Raw genomic sequence first — 20,197 nt, forward strand, 5'->3', positions numbered from 1 at the left:
CGGGCATAAACAGAACAATGGCGAAACCTCAGAAGAGTGGCCTTGGGACTAATATTTGGTACCAGTGCAACAAAAATAGGCTTTCGAGAAGTTACCTGACTCTGCAATTCACTCTGCTGTTTCAGGCGAAGATTTTCAGGTGTATCTGCCACCGTGGTGAAGGACTGCTTTGGGTAGTGCCTGTGGAGAAATATTTTAAAAAGAACATAATTAAAATCTTATGTTGCAAAGCAATGCTTTGACACCCAGTTGCTTTATCCTTCCCTCCCATCACATTGGAAAGAGGCGTCTCTCGCCCCTTGGCGAAGGCCATCTCCGTATCGTTATTCTGGGTCCCTCTTCCATTCTCATGACCCTCTATCACCAGTTACCCACCATGCCCTGAAATCTCAACCTCGACTTCTCGACTCTGTTGGCTGCCTCCCATCAGCATCCAGGCATGCTCGAGGCTCTCCTCTCTTTTATTACCTCTCCCTCTAACCACACACTATTCTAGCCTGTGGGGCTAGACTCCTTCTCTCCTTCGGCCAAACTTCCTCACCGAGAGGCCTCAACTCACTGTCCCTGCTCATCTCCTCTCCAACTCTCTCCTCAGCACCACGCATTCGGGCTTCTACCTCCTGCTTCCAGAAGTTTCTCTGCTCAAAGTTCTAAGGACTTCCCTGTGGACACATGCAGCAGCCATCTTTCTGTATTCCTCTTGCTTCACCACCGCTCCATCTGGAAATGTCCTCTCTCTTGGTTTCTGTGTCACCGCACACTGCCGGACTGGCTTCTCCCCCTCTGGTTGCTCCTTCTCTGTCTCCTGTGGGTTCCTCTCGGTTTGCCCTTCCCCCTTCGGGGTTCTTCTCAGGATGATCTACATCTGGGTGATCACCTGGGTGATCTCAGTGACTCACAGCTGTGAGCAATCGCTACGTGTATGCCGATTACTCCCAAATCTAGCCCAGCGTTCTGTCCTAGATCTCAGACCCCCTGGCATTTCCTCTTGTGTATGTTCCACAGCCACCATAAACTCAACCAGTCTGAAACTCAGCTGTCCAGTATCCCACCCCACCTCCAAGACAAGCACCTCCCTCTTATCCACTCTTTCATTTAGAAGTGCCCAGTTGGCCAAGCCAGAAACTAGGAGATAATCTTGCCTCCTCACACAGTCAATCAGTCACCAAGTCCATTGATTCTATCTCCTACATACGCCCCAGATATGTTTACATCTTTCCATCTCCACTGCAATTTTCCCGATAGGCCACATTTTCCTTTCAGGGAAACAGAACGCTTGCCAGTCTTGCCCTTCTGAGCCAGGGTGCCAAAGCAAACATTCTAAAATGCCCGTATGATTACATTACTCCTCTGAGTGAAACCGCTCAACGTCTCCCCATTGATCTGAGAATAAAGTCCAGTCTCCTGTCTTCCCAGGTGCCACGATCGCCCTCTGAAGTCTTCCCGCTCACTCGCCACGTTCCACCCATGGAGCTCACCCTTCTCTTTCCCACCTCTTCACCACACGCCGCTCTCCTGGACCAGAATACTCCTCCCTCCTCACACCCTGCTTCTCTGGCTGACACTTCTTCATCACCTAGGTCTCGTCCTACACGTCACTGTTTCCAGGAGTCCCTCCCATCGTAATTCTCATCCCATTCATCTGTACGCTCCCACGGACATGTCTCCAGCTCGCAGTACAAGGCAAGTTCCGTGGTAGCAACAACAGGCTGTCTTGCCCCTTGTCAGAACACGTTCAGCACCTACCGGCGTCCGGCTCCTAATATGACTTCAATAATATGTGTAACTATTTGTGGAAGGAAGAAAAGAAGGAAGAAGGAAAGAAAGGTAGGAGAGCGGGGGAAGTAACAATCAGCCATATGACCAGAGTACGCGATCAAGCTACAGGAAAGCTTCACCATGTTACGTAGTAGATGGTCACACATATGCAAACACACAGGTCCTCCTAGAGGTGAAGTGAGGGGCCTCTGCTCCCTCTGTGTGGGTAAGGGTACAAACCCTGATTTGTGGCTGCCCCCCCCCCCCGCCCACACTTGGCTGGCACGGGGGGAGGGGGGCGTGTATCACTAGCTGCTGTGACTCGATCACCACCAAAGCTGTGGTGCTCAGAGCTGTCCCTCCAAGAGCCTCCTCCCTGGCCCCTCTCATTAGTGATGTCCACCCTGCGTCTCTTCCTGTGGTTTCTCAAAAGTCCTCTCCGCCCCACTATTTATACGGCACTATACCTACTCTCTTTGTAGACAGAGACATTAACAGAGCACGATGCAAAGCGCTAGTGCTTTCAAAGTCTACCAAGGTTGGGGCGGCCTCGATCATAGGAAATCATGGTGCGCGAAGGACTTCTGGCCGTCAAGAGATCACCTTTCCCACACAGCACTCAGCCTCGTACGGTCTCCTTCGCTTCTGGTTTCCACCTTCTAACCCAGACCACGAACCTAGACAGTCAAGTCTGTTTCGAATGTTGGTCAAAACTAGAGTATGAGGGCGCCTGGGTGGCTCATTTGGTTAAGCGTCTGACTCTTGATTTCGGCTCAGGTCGTGATCCCAGGGTCGTGAGATCGAGCCCTGCCACGGGCTCTGTGCCGACAGTGTGGAGACTACTTGGGATTCTCTCTTTCTCTCTCTCTCTCTTTTTCTCTCTCTCTCAAAATAAATAAATAAACTTTTAAAGAAAAGTATTCTTTTCAAGGGAGGAGGGCATAGCCCACAAGGTTTCCTCCCTCTACGCACCCTGGAGTCACAGCCTCTGGGTCATCCACACCCTTTGGGGACTACTACTGAACAGTGCTGCGCACAGGGGAAGCTGGATAGATGATTTTGGTATGTTCTGGAATATTTGTACGTCAGTCTTGGACAACTGAACTTCACCGGACTTCCAAATGTAGCAACTATGCCTTGCTATAATTTAAAGCTAAAATAACAATTTAGCACATGTGCTTTTTTTTTTTCCCCCGAAATACATTCTGTGGAATAAAGTTTCACAGAGATCTGCAGGGATTCCGCAATGTTTAATTCAAAAATTTTACATATCTATTTTAACTACTTTGAAAACTGTAATGAAAGTCTACCCTCGAATGTGTCACAGGCAGTTTAGCCCGCTGAGACCCTGCTGGTCTAACGGACCAGTTACCTCCGTTTGGGGACAGACATTGGGGGACAACCTGCTCCTGCCTGTTTATGTTTAATTAAAAATCAAACAGGGGTGCCTGGGTGGGAGCGGGGGGTGGGCTCAGTGGGTTAAGCGTCCGACCCTTAGTTTGGGCCCAGGCCATGATCTCTAGGTTGGTGAGTTCGAGCCTTGCGTGTTTGGGATTCTCTGTCTCCTCTCTCTCTCTGCCTCTTCCCCCACTCAGTCTCTCAAAATAAATGAATAGACATTTTTTAAAAATCAAACAGGACCTTTTAGGTAAATATAATTTTAAAACTAAGCAGAATTTTAAATTAAACAGCACCCTGAAGTGGAACAGTGAACTGTTGGAGGGGCAGGTGCACAACCCGTTACTGCTTCTCTGTGTGCACCTGCATTTCCTCCACACAAGTTCTATCTAAACAAGTTCTAAGAACAAGTTCTATCTGGATATAATGAAACCTCCCTTGCTGCACATACCTCTCATTCTGGGGTATCATTTCCAAAAACAATCTAATTATTCTCTATCATTTGACTTGACCATGAGAAGAGGCGACAGATCTGAGCTTTAAAGTATACGCGTATAGAGGTGCCCGCGTGGCTCAGTCGGTTAAGCCTCTGACTTCGGCTCAGGTCACGATCTCGCGGTTCGTGGGTCCGAGCCCCGCATCAGGCTCTGTGCCGACAGCTCCGGAGCCTAACGCCTGCTTCGGATTCTGTGTCTCCCTCTCTCTGCCCCTCCCCAACTCATACTCTTGTCTCTCTCTCACTCTCAAACAAAAAAAAAAAAAGAAAAAAGAATAAACATTAAAAAAAATTTAAGTGCATGCATATAAATAAAATGACACTTTTACAAGCCTGACTCTGGCATCCCATACTGAGTTTTATCTGGTCAAGGGTTACACAGGAAAAAAAATTTTTTTTGAAAAGTTTCTGCTGTTTTGTTGTTGTTGTTGTTTTAGAAGACGCACTATGCCGACCAGGTGGCCAAAGCAGCCACCCTAACGTACCGTGCGATTACGGTGAGGACTATAAACACATCGGCAATATTCTGCATTCTTTTTCCAGTCCTCAAAGGTTCTGTTAATGGTGGGTTCATGTGTATATACCATAGCTTTGCCTAAAGGTGCATAACAGGCAGAAATCATCTAAAATTTGACCTGGGAGAAAAAATCCAACTTACAGTTACTAACCAAAATAATAAATGCTGGGGGAAAGAAGGAATTTCTATTTGGAACTAGTAGGGATCGCGAGTACCATAATGGATTTCTCAACACCATGTCTATGTAGTAACATCCACCTGCACTAATCCAACAATATTCTGCTCTGAAGTCAGAACCTCAACTCTTCCCTACCAAACACCACAGCTACAAAAAAAAACAAAACAAAAAAAAAACAACAGATGTAGAAATATATTGAGGGCCCAGTGGTCCCTCATGGGATCATACGAACAGCAAAGCAAAGCATTTGCAAATTCACTGATGGTACTGTAGAGTTATTTCTAGCTCTTTCCAAATACTACGTTCAAGTGGTAGTAGGAAGTCTTCCGAAAATAAATGTCTTGAATGGAAATCTTTTTTTTTTTTAATTTTTTTTTTCAACGTTTATTTATTTTTGGGACAGAGAGAGACAGAGCATGAATGGGGGAGGGGCAGAGAGAGAGGGAGACACAGAATCGGAAACAGGCTCCAGGCTCTGAGCCATCAGCCCAGAGCCCGACGCGGGGCTCGAACTCGCGGACCGCGAGATCGTGACCTGGCTGAAGTCGGACGCTTAACCGACTGCGCCACCCAGGCGCCCCTTGAATGGAAATCTTAATGGAAGTAGATCTCTTCCCCAGGGCTTACAGGAGGAACATTTTCTCCTCGTCCCTATTAGGGGTCAGTATATAAGATAGAAGCCATGAGGAATGGATGTTCGAAGAGAACCAGGAAAAAGGTAACAACAAAAAAAAAAATACAAAAGAAGAGGTGGATGAATTGGTACATTAATAAATTTCCTGGAAAATGAAATGTAACTGTGTAAATGCGGCATATAATACATTGACAGCCTGTGGAAAGATCTGGAGAATACTGTGGAATGTTTAAGCATCATAAATAGAAGTCTCTTAGCTGAAGTACACAGGAATTGGATGAAGTATATGTATCAAACTAGGCTGCCAGCTGCAACAAACCCAGATTTCCATGAAATGCTATAATCAAAATAAAAAGAGAAAGAATCAAGATAATAACAGAAGACAACATCTGAAACAGCAAAGTTAGGTTCTAGAAAGAAGACTTCCAATTTTTATCTCGGAGAGATTTAGCTGATTCAAACAGAGGGAAAGTTATATGCAAACCACTGAGCTGGTCAGAGTGAGAAAAGCAATGTAAGCAAATCGCAACCTCCACGGACATGGTTAGAAGACGGAACATTCTGGAGAATGTGAACAACCAGGACCTCGCTTTTCATCCAGAGCCGGGGGCGGGGGGGGGGGGGGGGGGGGGCGGGGGGGTCATGAGCCCTGAAGCCAGATTTCCTGAGTTTGGACCTGGATCTTCTGCCCGCTCGCTGTGTGCCTTCGGGCAGGTTTCTTAACCGCTCTGGCCTCAATTTCCTCACCTATAAAATCAACACTAGGATGGCACTTCTTGAGCTTAGTCCAAAATGAACACCTGTAAAGCATTTCAATGTTTAGCTCACAGTAAGCACCCAATAAAGTAGTAGTACTTTCTCTTTGCTCTGCACGGCAAAGTGACTTAATCTCAGGACCTCATCACCTTCGTCTATATAGTAAGGATAAAATACTCCTGGCTCTCTCGTGAGGTTGCTGGAAGAACGACATAAAAGACCTTCCCATACGTAAACTACTGTAGGCGTGAGATATCAGTGAGCCACTCAGACATGCAAAGTCAAGGTCTTTATGAGTTTATTTATTGCAAATTGTGCATTAACACAGTGGTTCTCGCACAGGACATTTGGTAACAGGCTAGGTCGGGAGACATTTTTGACTGCCTTTGGTTTAGGGCAGGTGCTGGGGTAGTGCATACTGTTGGCATCTAGTGAGTAGGGTGCTGGGAAACATCCCACAATGCACAGAACAGCACCCGCACCCCAACAAAGGCGTGTCCTGTCCGAAAGTCAACACGGCTGAGGCAGGACAGCCCTAAATAACAGATATAAATCTCTAACATGAGAGGAGGCCACTAATATTAAAACTGCCAGCTCTTTCTAACCAATCTGGTATCTTCATTTTCACTGGCAAAGTCAAACAACGCCCCCCCCCACACACACACACACTTCCCCCAAATCCTAGGCCACGCCACGGGTCAATTACTCCTGTCTGAGCCTTCTCCCTCGTGAGCACTTAATTCTTCCCTCTGTAGCTTTTTGTTGACTTGACCGCGTTAGAGTGCCACTCAAACTAGAAAGTGCGAGAGCAGAATTCAGGTGTCAAAATAATTTGTTATTACATCATCATTTCCTTATGGGCCCTGTGCAGGAAAGAGTTACCACAGCAGGCCTGAGCGCTCTGTTTGAAAAGCTAGCTTACAAGGTTGGTCCTTGGCCGGTTTCTAAGAACTTGGATTTGGGGACGGTTCCCACCACCATTAACGGATAACACTGTGCCTAAGCTGTTTGTACAAACAGTATGGTTTCTGCTCAACATTTGCTTTCCTTCTGGGAGTCCGGCATTTGAGTACCTACTAGGCAAAAGGTGTCTCTGTGAATGGCCGCCAGTGAAAGTCCTAGGAACTAAGTCTCTAATGAGCTGCGTTGGTTGGCAACATTTGACACATGTTGTCACAACTTGTTGGTGGGGGAATTAAGTGCATCCTGTGTGACTCTTCTGGGAGAGGACTCCGGAAGCTTGTTTCTGCTGTCCCCTGGCCTCGGCACCATACGTCTTTTCCCTCTGCTAATTTTGCTTTGTATCTTTTCACTGTAACAAATCATAGCCATGAGTATAACTCTGTGTTGAGTCCTAAGAGACCTGTTCAAGAATCATCAAACCTGGGGGTGTTCTTGGGGACCCCCAACATACGACTCGTTGTTCCTAACAACACATCATTCCTGAAAGAAAAATGATATTAGCATTTTTAATATATTATCTACTTTAAGAAAAAGCCATTTTATCTCTTAAGAACATTTAAAAGGCCGAAGTTCAGGGACATCTGGGGGGCTCAATCAGTTGAGCACCTGACTCTTGATTTTGGCTCAGGTCATGACCCTTCATGGGATCGAGTCCCGCGTCAGGCTCTGCACTGAGCATGGAGGCTGCTTAAGATTCTCTCGCTCCGTCTGCCCCTCTCCTCTGCTCACACTCTCTCTCTCTAAAAAAAGTTTAAAAATAAAAGTCCAAAGTTTGGACTTCCCGTTATTAAAAGCTGGCTTTTCAGCCCTGCCTTCCTGGATTAGATCAGGACCTAATGACTTTGCTTTGGGCCATCTTTTCATGCTCCACTCTTAACCAAAGATCCGAGGACCATGATCATAATGGTTTTGGGTGGGGGGGGAAATGACAGAAAGTTTAAACACAATTTTGAGTATTTCTCCCAAATCGGAACAACTCCATTCTTTCGTATCATTGAAAATATCTTCAAAAAAGGAAACATTTTAAAATAAATCTGAGAGAGATTATCTTCTGTGAATTTATTTATAAAGGATGCACTTCAGCAAGAGAGAAAATAACTCCAGAAGAACAAGCTGAAATGCAAAAGGGAACAGTAAAGAAAATAAAATGGTAAGTGCACACGTACGCATTGTGTGGAATAGTAACGATGTCTATTATTTGGGTTTGGGTTTGTTTTTTTTTTTTAAGGAAAAAGCTTAAAAAAAGAAAAAGCAAAAATACTGGACAATCAGATTGAGAAGGTAGTCTGAGAATTAAAGCATTCTAAGGTCCTTCCATTCTTCATAAGAAAGGTTAGGATCTTACTGGATTTTAGGCTGTCCTTAAGTAAATGTGATAATACTCTAAGGGTAATCACAAAGAATGAAAAATCATACACAAAGTCAAGTCCTATGGAAAGGGAAAATCAAATTTTAAAAAAGTACTAAAATGCGAACTCAATAAGATAAAAAACAAAGAGAACAGAAAGAAAAGAAGCACAGAAGAAACAAGACAAATACACATTTGACCACTGGGAGAAACAATTCAATAATCACAAAAATATCAATGAGTTATGGGGCGCCTGGGTGGCGCAGTCGGTTAGGCGTCCCACTTCAGCCAGGTCACGATCTCGCGGTCCGTGAGTTCGAGCCCCGCGTCGGGCTCTGGGCTGATGGCTCGGAGCCTGGAGCCTGTTTCCGATTCTGTGTCTCCCTCTCTCTCTGCCCCTCCCCCGTTCATGCTCTGCCTCTCTCTGTCCCAAAAATAAATTAAAAACGTTGAAAAAAAAAATTTAAAAATATCAATGAGTTAAAAACACCAGCTGAAAGACCCAGAGTCCTATTTTTAGCTCTCCTATAAAAGAGCTGTATCCGTTTGAGACAAAATACACTTTAAAAGTAAAGGCATTATTGGGGCACCTGGGTGGCTCAGTTGGTTAAGTGTCTGACTCTTGATTATCAGGTCAGGTTGTGATCTCACAGCCCCGAGATCAAGCCCCGAGTCGGGCTCCACTCCGAGCGTGGAGTCTGCTTGGGATTCTCTCTCTCCCTCTCTTCCTGTGCCTCTCTCACTCATGCTCTCTCTCTCTCTCTCTCAAAATAAAGAAATAAACATTTTATAAAGAAATAAAGGCATTATTAAGACTGGAAACACTACAGTGATAAAGGTTCAATGCACGAAAAAAATACGTATCATCCTAAATATAAACGTACCCAGTATCGGTCTCAATCAATTGTTTAAAACATGTGTGTGCACATGTATATTTAGAGAGAAAGGGGGAGGGGAGCGCACATGGACACGCAGGGTGCAAAATCGATAGGGGGAAGACTGGCATACCCACCCACGTGGTGAGAGGTTTCAACATCCCTTTCCCGATTATTTCTAGGTCAAGCAAGGAGACACAAAATCAGTGAATGCATCAGACATGGGGAGTATGGAATTCGTGGCGATAATATTGGTGATGTCTCCACACAGGGGTGGCATTCCGCCGACTCAACAACCGGTCCCCCCTAAGCACTCATCCATCAAAAACATCTCAGGGCACGTTCAGCCGTGAGTTACTGGCAGGACTGAGCAGCACGTACTGATGACCCCCAGCCTGCCTCCAAGCGCTCCCACGAGCAGGAAAAAGCAGAGGCCAACGTGTGCCACAGGGAGTGAGCAGAACCAGAAAAGGAAAGGAAAACTCTCTCTGTTGGGATACGGACTCTATTACATAGACCCCCTACTCCCTCCGACGGAGCTTCCCTGAGGATGCTTGCATTTGAACCCGGACGTAGTGAGAAATGGTAACAGAATGAAACTGGGAGCAGACAGGCAAGCTGAAGAGGGGGAGAGGGGGAAGAAGGCGAGAAAGACTGTAACCCAGACCAGGACCAACCGTCACCTGCTCAATCAGAAACAAGCGCTAGCCACCTTCAGGAAGAAAAAGCGTTGAGCGCCAGGGGCCCCTTTAAAGAGCTTCGCGTTCTGCCCAGAGAGCTTTCTAATGGCAAAGGACCAACAGGAAGAAGCGCACGAGGACACACGAGCCAGGCCCAGCTGTGAAGGCCGGACCAAAGCACCCCGACGCCTGAAGGGGTAGGGGACCCCAGGAGTGGATGAGATGGAACAGCTTCAGACTGAAATCTGAACTGGTGCGTTTACATCTAAGTTGCGCGGTGTTCTCCCAAAAACTAAAATGCTAACAGATTTGTTTAAGGAAGGCCTCCTCCAATGCCTAGAAAATCGGAACTGAAGCCAGCACCAGGCTGCCACGGCAAGAATGGAAAACAGCAGCGCCCTCTCCTTTGTAAACGCTTTTCCCGCCTGAGCACACTTTGCCAGACACATCAGAGAGTTTCCCGGGGCCATCTTCCTTCCCCGCTGGAGCCCAAATCTCAGAAAGCCTGGACATCCAAAGGCCAGGGGCTGGGCTCCCTCACTCCGTTCTCCAAGGCAAAGCGTGTGTGTGCTCATGTTCCTAGTCTTCGGGTAGATTCCATTCCCCAGGGAGTATCTTCAAATTCACAATCATTGCATTGGAAAGGTTTGGTTCGTTAAAGAGCCATAAGGCAAAATAATACATGAGAGGAGAAAACCCGGAAGTTTTTCCCTTGAAAAACATTCCCAGGAAATTCTCAATTAATAATTCTCAAAAACAACCCTACTGGGGTTACCTTTTCCGGTGTGTAAAACTGTATAAGTAAAAAAAAAAAGTTATCATGAAATGTTTTAAGACTCTGATGGTAACCTGAGTAAATCAACAATTTTATGTTACTTCTGCTGATATTCCAGATTGAGTACTGTGCAGGGAATCACCAGTTAATGGGTAGAGACACTTTAAGATATCTTTTTTACATGTTGGGGTCCATCTGGGCATTTTCTACCTACTAGAAAATTTGTTAGTTTACCATGAGCACTATTCAACATCAGCCAAAGACATGTCTGCTCCAGACATTCTTCAGGATCTTCGGGTTTAAATGCACCGTTTGCTATCTTCCTGTGTCACCGATGCGATGTCTGTATGTAAATTTCCTTCCACGGCCATCATCTCATTCTTAATTCTTCCGCTAATCTTCCCTGTAAGCACCTCCATAAACAACTCACACATAATGCTCTGGTTGCAAAACATCAATTTTATGATAAAAAAAAAAAAAAAGAGCGAATTAGAGCAAGTAAATGGGGAATGCTCTTCCGAAAGGAGGCTTATGAGAGCTGCGGGTAGATCACATAAAAGCGAAAAATGGATTATGATAATGCAGGCTTCTCACACATGAAATACAAGCCCGAGCTGACAGGAGGTCCAGAATGCAAACCCCTGGCTCTCTAAAGGGCAGTCGATAACCTGTCTAACAATTTACCAAATTCTCTTGCTGGCTGGAAGGGTCAAAGAACTTGCCACCTTTTGATTTCCTTCCTCCGCGGGACTCCATTGTAACTTCTACTGCGTGTTTACAAAAGAAGGCATTATCAAAGGGATTACACGGTAACCTGACCTCCCACACCGTGAAGTGCTTATCAGCTATTGGAACGTGTCACCTAGATTTTGAAGAATGGTATAAAAGGTGAGAAATTAATACATGCACACGCATGCGCACACACACACACACACACACAGGTTGTTTAAGAAAAATATGAGCTCTTGGAGGACAGTCTATTCCCCAGGCTGTCGCTGATACTGGCTGAACAGCTCTGTGATTTGTGCCCAGAACATCAAATGCCACAGGTGATCATGGCCAAGAATACATGCAGATTCGGGACTCAAGTATCTAAGACATTCTTAGAGTCTGAAAAGTATTAAAAACCGGGTTTAGAGGAAAACCACCTTTGGAACACAGAAAAGATCACATTATATTCCTATAATAATAAATATAGCACCTGTTCAAGTGCTCAGTAACAATAAAATAATTACTTCAGGCCTGAAGAAGGGGGAAAAGAATCAAATGATTCTGTTTTTAAGAAAAGGCCTATATACAACTCAAAATGTAATATCCCACCCAGCTGCATATTCTCCATAAAAATGTTACAGACTCACAGATAAATGTTTGGCCCAAACGCAAGCCAAATAAATCCTGGGGAACTAATAATGAATAATTGTAAGAAGAAGACCCAACACTACGCTGCCTCCGTGCTCAAGGCAGACGTCACTGATCACGCCGCTCCGTCTGAAGGACCCAGAAAAGAACCAACATTCTTCTCAACACAGCGCGCCAGGCAACCACTGCCAAACATCCTAGACCTCAGGCTCAATCGGCTTGCCACCAGCAGACTCTACTTCTTTGACCATTGGCAGATCCGTTGTTTCCTAACTTTTCAGGCTATTAAAGTAATATCAAGAAACTAAAATCTACGTTAAGCATTGGCCTCCACTCTGCAATTAGGGAGATATTCTTACAGAGCAGGGGAACTCTTCAACACACTTCAATGCGTTCAGTTCTAAACTGTGTACAATAAATTCAATTTTCTTATTTTTTTAATGTTTATTCATTTATTTTGAGACAGAGAGAGAGCGTGAACAGGGGAGGGGCAGAGAGAGAGGGAGACACAGAATCGGAAGCAGGCTCCAAGCTGTCAGCACAGAGCTCGACGCAGGGCTCGAACTCATGAACCGCAAGATCACGACCTGAGCCGAAGTCGGACGCTCAGCCAACTGAGCCACCCAGACGCCCCCTACCCTAAATTCATTTAACATGGTTTCAGAATAAGCAGACTGAGGGAAAACAAAAGAAATCACACCAAAATGGGGATCTTTCACACCAGGATGTGTTAAAGAAAATGAACTCAATGTCATCTATAACATCATCAACTGCTGTGTTCCCGCCTGTCCCTTCTGCTTCTTCTAACAACTCCCTGAGCAAGCCACATTCCTTCCCTAGGTACCTGAAGGCACGACCTAACCACAAAGTAGATCAGCTCTTCTTTAAATGTACTTTTTTTCTGGCTACGTGATTGTATAATTGAACTAACACCCAGAGGCCATTATTCTACTGTGCCCAGTGCCAAGTATGAAGAAAAAAATGTGCAGCTTTAAATGTTTTCATCACAGGTTAATGGCATGGGAAGGAAAGAAGGACTCTATGCAAGGCCTGAAGTAAGTTTGGCGTCTTAAAAGAAACATAATTATTGCCTTCAAAGTTGTACATATTAGCTTCAATATGTCTGACTCACAGAACTTCAACAGAGTTGCCGCAAAAGGCAAACCAAGCGCCTCCCACCCAAAGCCCAAGGGAATTTTTTTTTTTTTTTGAGAGAGAGAGAGAGAGAGCACTGACACGAGCGGGGGAAGGGCAAAGGGAGAGAGAGGGAAAGAATCCCAAGCATGCTCCACAGTCAGCATGAGCCTGACAGAGGGCTCGATCCCACACCCCTGGGATCATGACCTGAGCTGAAATCAAGAGTCGGACACTCGACCTACCGAACCACCCAGGTGCACTGGGAATATTTTTAAATGTACATACATACGTATATTACACACACTCACGCGCACACACACACACACACACACACACACACACACACACACAGAGTGTTAGTTGTTTAAAAGAATAAAAGCACCGGCAGAGTGAAGATTAAAGACACCTTAGTTGAAAGTCACCAGACAGGGTCAGATTAATAAGGAAAGGGGGCTCTGGAAATGTCCCCAGGGCCACTCCAGGCTGTTGACAACTGCATTCGGACCAGCTCCTCAGGCTCCTTCCCTTCTCCATTTACTCCCTGTACACAGCATATTCCCCGGGCTCCAGAGAGGTGTTTACCCCACGCAGACACCTACACCTGTCTCTGAAGAAAATGAGAGGTGAGCCTCTGGACAAATCCTGTCTCAAGGCCTGGGATGAGAAGGACAGGCCATGAGGTGACCTGTGGACATCTACATGAGATGTCCCCGGTGTCGGGGAGGAGGGATATTCTAAAACAGCCAACCCACAGAGCACAGCCCTCCTTGCTTATGTTTGTTTCTGTGTTGTTAGTTTATTCCTGGACTTTGAGTCTCCACCGTAACTGGCCCCATCTGTGCACCCGGGAAGCTGGTGGGGTGACCGCCCTGGTCACGCCCAGCCTGCAGAAGGCCACAGGTGCCATTCTCTCTCCAGGGTAATCCCTGCTGTGGACTCAGACCCCCCAAGTGCCATGGAGACCCAGGCCAGCTTCCTATACTCTTCAGCCTCCTCTTCCATCATCAAAATGGACAGACAGCCAACGAGTCCCCATTGTGCAAGAAAACCCAACAGTAAGAAAGAAATGGACAAAAACGTAAAGATGAGAGTATGTCTGTGTGTGCACACAAGAGAACACAGCTAACCCTGGAGGAAACGCAATGCATGCGTAAGGACTCTGAAAATCATCCCGGGGGCGCCTGGGTGGCGCAGTCGGTTAAGCGTCCGACTTCAGCCAGGTCACGATCTCGCAGTCCGTGAGTTCGAGCCCCGCGTCAGGCTCTGGGCTGATGGCTCAGAGCCTGGAGCCTGCTTCCAATTCTGTGTCTCCCTCTCTCTCTGCCCCTCCCCCGTTCATGCTCTGTCTCTCTCTGTCCCAAAAATAAATAAACGTTGAAAATCATCCCGGAAAATATTATATCGTATTACACAGAATATTACAAGAATCAAGTTACAGCAGGGGCACCTGGGTGGCGCAGTCGGTTAAGCGTCCGACTTCAGCCAGGTCACGATCTCGCGGTCCGTGAGTTCGAGCCCCGCGTCGGGCTCTGGGCTGATGGCTCAGAGCCTGGAGCCTGCTTCGGATTCTGTGTCTCCCTCTCTCTCTGCCCCTCCCCCGTTCATGCTCTGTCTCTCTCTGTCCCAAAAATAAATAAACGTTGAAAAAAAAAAAATTAAAAAAAAAAAAAAGAATCAAGTTACAGCAACATCAACATCAAATTGCTATGGATCAAAAATGCCAATGAGTTGTTAGAAGATTTAAAAAGAAAAATGTACTTGAAATTAATGACTCACATGGACGGGGAAGTGGGGGGGAGGGGAGCTGACTACAAAGGAACATGAGGAGAGAATTCTTTGGAGTATGGAAGTGTTCTGTATTTTGATCATGGTGGTGGCCAATCAACTACCCGCACATGTCAAAACTCACAGGACCATACTCCAAAAAGAGCAAATTATACTCTACCTAAAATTTTTAAAGTGAATTTAAAAATATATGGATGTTGGGCCCCCCGGGCGGCTCAGTTGGTTGAGCATCCAACTCTTTTTTTTTTTTTTAATTTTTTTTTCAACGTTTTATTTTTTTTTTATTTTATTTTTTTGGGACAGAGAGAGACAGAGCATGAACGGGGGAGGGGCAGAGAGAGAGGGAGACACAGAATCGGAAACAGGCTCCAGGCTCTGACCATCAGCCCAGAGCCTGACGCGGGGCTCGAACTCACAGACCGCGAGATCGTGACCTGGCTGAAGTCAGACACTTAACCGACTGCGCCACCCAGGCGCCCCGAGCATCCAACTCTTGATTTTGGCTCAGGTCACAATCCCAGGGTCGTGGGAGGGAGCCCTGTGTCGGGCTCTGTGCTGAGTGTGGAGCCTGCTTGGAATTTTCTCTCTCTCTCCCTCTCTCTCTCTCTCTCTCTCTGCCCCTCTACCTCTCTCTCTCTCTCTCTCTCTCTCTCTCTCTCAAATAAATAAATAAATAAAATGATGTTGAAATAAAATAGCCAATAGAGAAATTCAATAATGGGATAAATACGTGAACTAGTTATCTTCAAGATAAATTAGAGAGGAAAAAAACTCGCCAAAAAATAAAGAGATGGGCAATATGAGAGAAAAACTAAGAAATCTGTAAACAAGTCCATTTAACAGGAGGTTCAGAAACAAAGAAGAGAGTAAATGAAAAACCGTTCACACCTTCAGCTCTAAGGACAAACTAAGTGTCCAGCCCAAAAGCAAAAATATCCCTACAAAATGTACCCGTAGTGAGATTTCAGATTTCTAAAAATAAAGAAAATCAGCGGAAAGCTTCCAGTAACACACAAAAAAAGGATGAAGTTTTGTTGGGTTTTGTGTGTGTGTGTGAAGTTATAACCCCATCAGTCTTCTCTTTAACAAAATTTTGAGGGAAAACAGTTTTATACCCCGTCAAACTCTGAGGACAAAAATATGACATTTTCAGTCTAGCAGACACTCAGATCTGCAACCCATCTTTTTAAAATACAATACGGGACATTTTTCATGATAACAAGAAGATTCAAGATACACCAAATTCAACGGCAGCTGAGAATGACCTAACAAAGTTAGTTTTCAAAATTCTGACTAGGGCCCACAGTAAGAAAGGCATCTTACCTCCCAGCCCAGTACTAGAACAAAGTAGAAAATGGTGGAGGAAGACTTTTTTTTTTTAGCTGTTTATTTATTCATTTTGAGAGAGAAAGAGAGAGTGAGAGCATGAGTGGAGGAAGGGCAGAGAGAAACAATCCCAAGCAGGCTCCATGCTGTCAGCACAGAGCCCGACGCGGGGCTCGATCCCATGACCCTGGGATTGTGACCTGAGCCAAAATCAAGAGTCGGACGCTTAACTGATTGAGCTACCCAGGCACCCCCATTAAAGAATTCTGACTTTGGACTAGATTTTGCTTACTCATGAGATCCAGGAAATTCAGACAAGGAAAATGACTTGAATGTTTTGCTCAATTAAAAAAACAAAACTTTAGGGGCGCCTGAGTGGCTCAGTCAGTTAAGCGCCAGACTCTTGATCTCAGTTCAGGTCATGATCTCATGGTTTGTGGGATCGAACCCCATGTCGGGCTCTGCACCGACAGCACAGAGCCTACTCGGGATTCTGTCTCCCTCTCTGTCACTCCCTCGCTTTCTCTCTCTCTCCCTCGCTCTCACAAAAATAAATAAATAAACATTAAAAAAAACAAACCTTAATGACTTTTTGTCTGAATTTTCAGGTTCTAAATTAGTGAGGTTCAATTTAATGAGGTGTTATTTAGTAATTATTTGAAAAGATTGTAATGGTTGATATTAAATAATTCCGATTTTAATCACCTTAGTGATTATTGACCTTTTAAGTAACTGATTTTCCCTCCTATCCCCAACTCCAAAATATCCATTACAGCTTTCATAGTCAGATGTCTTTTCCGGACTCTGAATAACCTGCCAACTTCATTCTAGAGCTACAGATGCTCCGTGAATCAAAAGCTTACAAAGATTCAGTACTATGATAGTGAAGACTGAATAAAGATGATGCCATCCTGCCATCCTTGCCAATGGAACCGAAGGAAGGTTCAGACTACGTGGAAAAAGCCATGGAGGAAAAAATTTTTAAAAAGGAGAATTTTTTATGTGAAGGAAAAATTGCTTTCACTAAAAACAAAAAACGCAACGTAATTTAGTTTATGGCCTCTTATTGCCAACCTTCAGCTCATTCTTCGATCCACTTAATTTAAAATAACTGGAAGGATACTTACATATAGAGCCATGCTGCATTCTCTTGACTACGAGAGATCCAACACTAATAATAGCTTACATTTACCGAGCATTTGCTATGAAGTTAGGCACTACTCCAAGGATCTGTGTTCAATATCTCAGTTAATTCTCCCAAAGGCTTTACGAGGTAGGTACTCTCACCACACCGCTAGGAAGTGTTGGATCCCGAAAAGTACCACAAGTCTGCCCCACCACTGGTGTGTGTACTAGAATTAGGTCAGTCTGGCTTAGGAGAGCAGATTGTTAAATTCTGGGGAATTTTGGGGGCAGGTTGCTAAATACACCATTGAAAAGAATTAAGTGATGTAAACTTAAGAGTTAAATAAATTCTAAACCCAGCAAAGTTAAGGGGTGCCTGGGTGGCTCGGTCGGTTAGGCATTCAACTCTTTCTTGGTTTCAGCTCAGGTCATGATCTGGCGGTTTGTGAGTTCAAGCCCTGAGCTGGACTCTGACCATCAACGCAGAGCCTGCTTGGGATTCTCTCCCTCTCCTGCTCTCTCTGCCCCTCCCCTGCTCGCTCTCTCTCTCTCTCGCTCTCTCTCTCTCAAAATAAATAAACACAAAGTTAATAAATACCCAAATCTCATCACTTCCTAATCACACGACTACATCTTTTATTTCTGCGCCCTTGGTGCTACCTACACCTACTGTCTCTATAAGGGAAAACTACGGAATGTACGTTTTTGTGTATCTCTTTCCAACCCCATGTTCTGTAATATCAGGCTGGTGTCTTAAAATTAAGCATGGTGGTTGTATTTTCACCACACAAAAAATGGCAACCATGGCCAATTAGGCCTTCTGTTCTCCCCCAGAGCTGGGTATTAAACATTTACCAGCACCCCCCCCGCCCCCCCCCCCCAGATTCCTCCTGCAGACCACAGGCTCCTGACGCAACAATGTGCTCTGTCACCTGATAAACATTACACATTACTTTTGATTAACAAAAACAAATGGCTTTGCACAGGGAGGCTCTGTTTTCACTCAGAAAATTACACCACATGAAAAGTAAAAGTAGTTCACTCCATTGAACCATTTAATTAAGTTCTCAGAGGAAGACTTTGCTTTCTGGTTCAAAAATAACATTTCCCCAAGAAAAAAAGTGGGGGGGGGGGCGGGGAGAGGTGGGGGGGGGGGGAGACTGCTCTGTAAACAAACAGACAAAAACGAATACATTTCTACCAGTATCTTCCTGGAACCTACTTAACCACTTCTACCAACGACTTAAATCTGACCGAAGTACTTATTCCCAAATACAGTAAATCCTGTACATGTCTTCAAAAGGGTCTGAGACCGTAGCTCCGACTGGCCCTTTCCTCCTGAGATCATAGCTCACATGTACCCTCTCCTCACTCCATATGATCACCCTTCCGTCCGATGCTTCGCATCCAACAGATGGTTAGAGCCATTTTTGATGCTTTTCTTCTTTCAATAAAATGGAACGCCACCAACCACTTGTCTATCTACAAAGAGACAGCACTCGACATTGACTAATTTAGAAGCAGCCTTGTCAGAATTTTGAAAGCCTGCAATCATAAAAATCCAAGATCTTCAAGTGTGCTTTCTATGCACAATGAATGAGATAATTAGCTCCTTTCCTTGAATACTTAACTTTCCCATGTAAGAGGGACAGCTGCGAGAGATCATTCTTCAAAATTTAATTTTCTCTAACAAAATAACATGCATGTGACTCCTATCTGTGCACACAGACCCACATATATGATTAAAAGAATTATCTTATTAATTTATTTATAAACTAGATTTTCTTTCTCCTCAAAAAAAAATTGCGGATGGGAATATCGTAAACGGAAATAGTTTACTATCATCACCTTTCCTACTGAGAGGCTTGCAAATGTTGTAACTGTCACTCCTCGGTAAAATATCTGCTAAGTCAGAACACGGAGGTCTCTCGAACCTTCAGTCTTCCAACAGCTAATTATTAGGTATCTGATAACAATATCGTTATATTTATTCAACACAGATGAATCAGACCATGTTATCATATGTGTATGATTAGGTATTTGTTTTCTATTATCACCAAATATCATAAATAAAAATAGTTGCCCAAGATCAGGCCAGGAGGAGAGAATTGTCAAGTGAGTTCAGTACACATCCTGACCCACTAGTCTATACCACAATATGCATGCCACCTTCTGAAGCGGCTTCCTACAGAACTGCTTTGAAAGAAGGTAAGATATTTCTTCACATGGAAAGCTGATGTTGGAGAACATGATTGCAGGCCTGTGTTTCCCTAAACAATGCTTCACGGAACACAAACTCCATGGAATGTTTAAAAAAAAAAAAACTGTTGTTTTAAAAAAGGGGGGTACTGCTCTGTCATCAAATATAATCGGGCAATAGAGAATGAAGAGAATAGGAGGAAGGAATCAGAGGCGCCTGGGTGGCGGTTACGCGTCTGACTTAGCTCAGGTCATGATCTCAAAGTTCGCGAGTTCGAGCCCCGCGTCGGGCTCTGTGCTGACAGCTCAGAGCCTGGAGCCTGCTTCAGATTCTGTGTCTCCCTCGTTCTCTGCTCCTCCCCCGCTCACACTCTGTCTCTGTCTCAAAAATAAATAAGCATTAAAAAATAAATAAATAAAAATAAATTTTTTAAAAAAATTTAAACACTGTCTTTACTGCAGGGCTTCTCAGATTTGGCCCTCTTCCGCCAGGAACATCTTACACGATTGCTATTCTTCAGAACGCATCCGGAGACATGCTCATTTATCAGCACGTTAGCCTAAGTAGGTAGACTGGAAAGCAACGTTTAGAAGAACAGAAAATAGGTTTGTTCATGTGACTGTTCGCAGATTCTTTCCTCAGCCCTGAGATTTCCAGCACGATGCATTTGCCTTGGCTTCCCCTTGAATGTGCTCTGCCTGATGGCTGAATGGCCAACACCTATCCACCCCTCTGGGTCCCGTTCAAGTGCCCCCATTCCCAAACTCTCCTCTGCCCGCCCCCCCCCCCCCCCAGCCCTCCAGTCACATACTCAAGGCAGCACTCTTGGAACTCACATTAAACAACCCACTGTATCAGCACTTGTGGCCCAAACCGCTTCCTGCCAG

The 20,197-nt window shown here is 44.9% G+C and overlaps 1 protein-coding gene across 1 annotated transcript in view; it reads right to left on the bottom strand.

Annotated features, from left to right (window-relative positions):
* NEBL (nebulette) overlaps positions 1–20,197 on the bottom strand; it is a 366,680-nt gene that overhangs the window by 236,974 nt on the left and 109,509 nt on the right. The window contains exon 3 of the mRNA XM_047867238.1: positions 96–180. Coding sequence (XP_047723194.1) covers positions 96–180 — 85 coding nt within the window. The remainder of the gene's footprint in view (positions 1–95; positions 181–20,197) is intronic.

This window comes from Prionailurus viverrinus, chromosome B4, assembly GCF_022837055.1.
Source record: "Prionailurus viverrinus isolate Anna chromosome B4, UM_Priviv_1.0, whole genome shotgun sequence".
Lineage (NCBI taxonomy): Eukaryota > Metazoa > Chordata > Mammalia > Carnivora > Felidae > Prionailurus > Prionailurus viverrinus.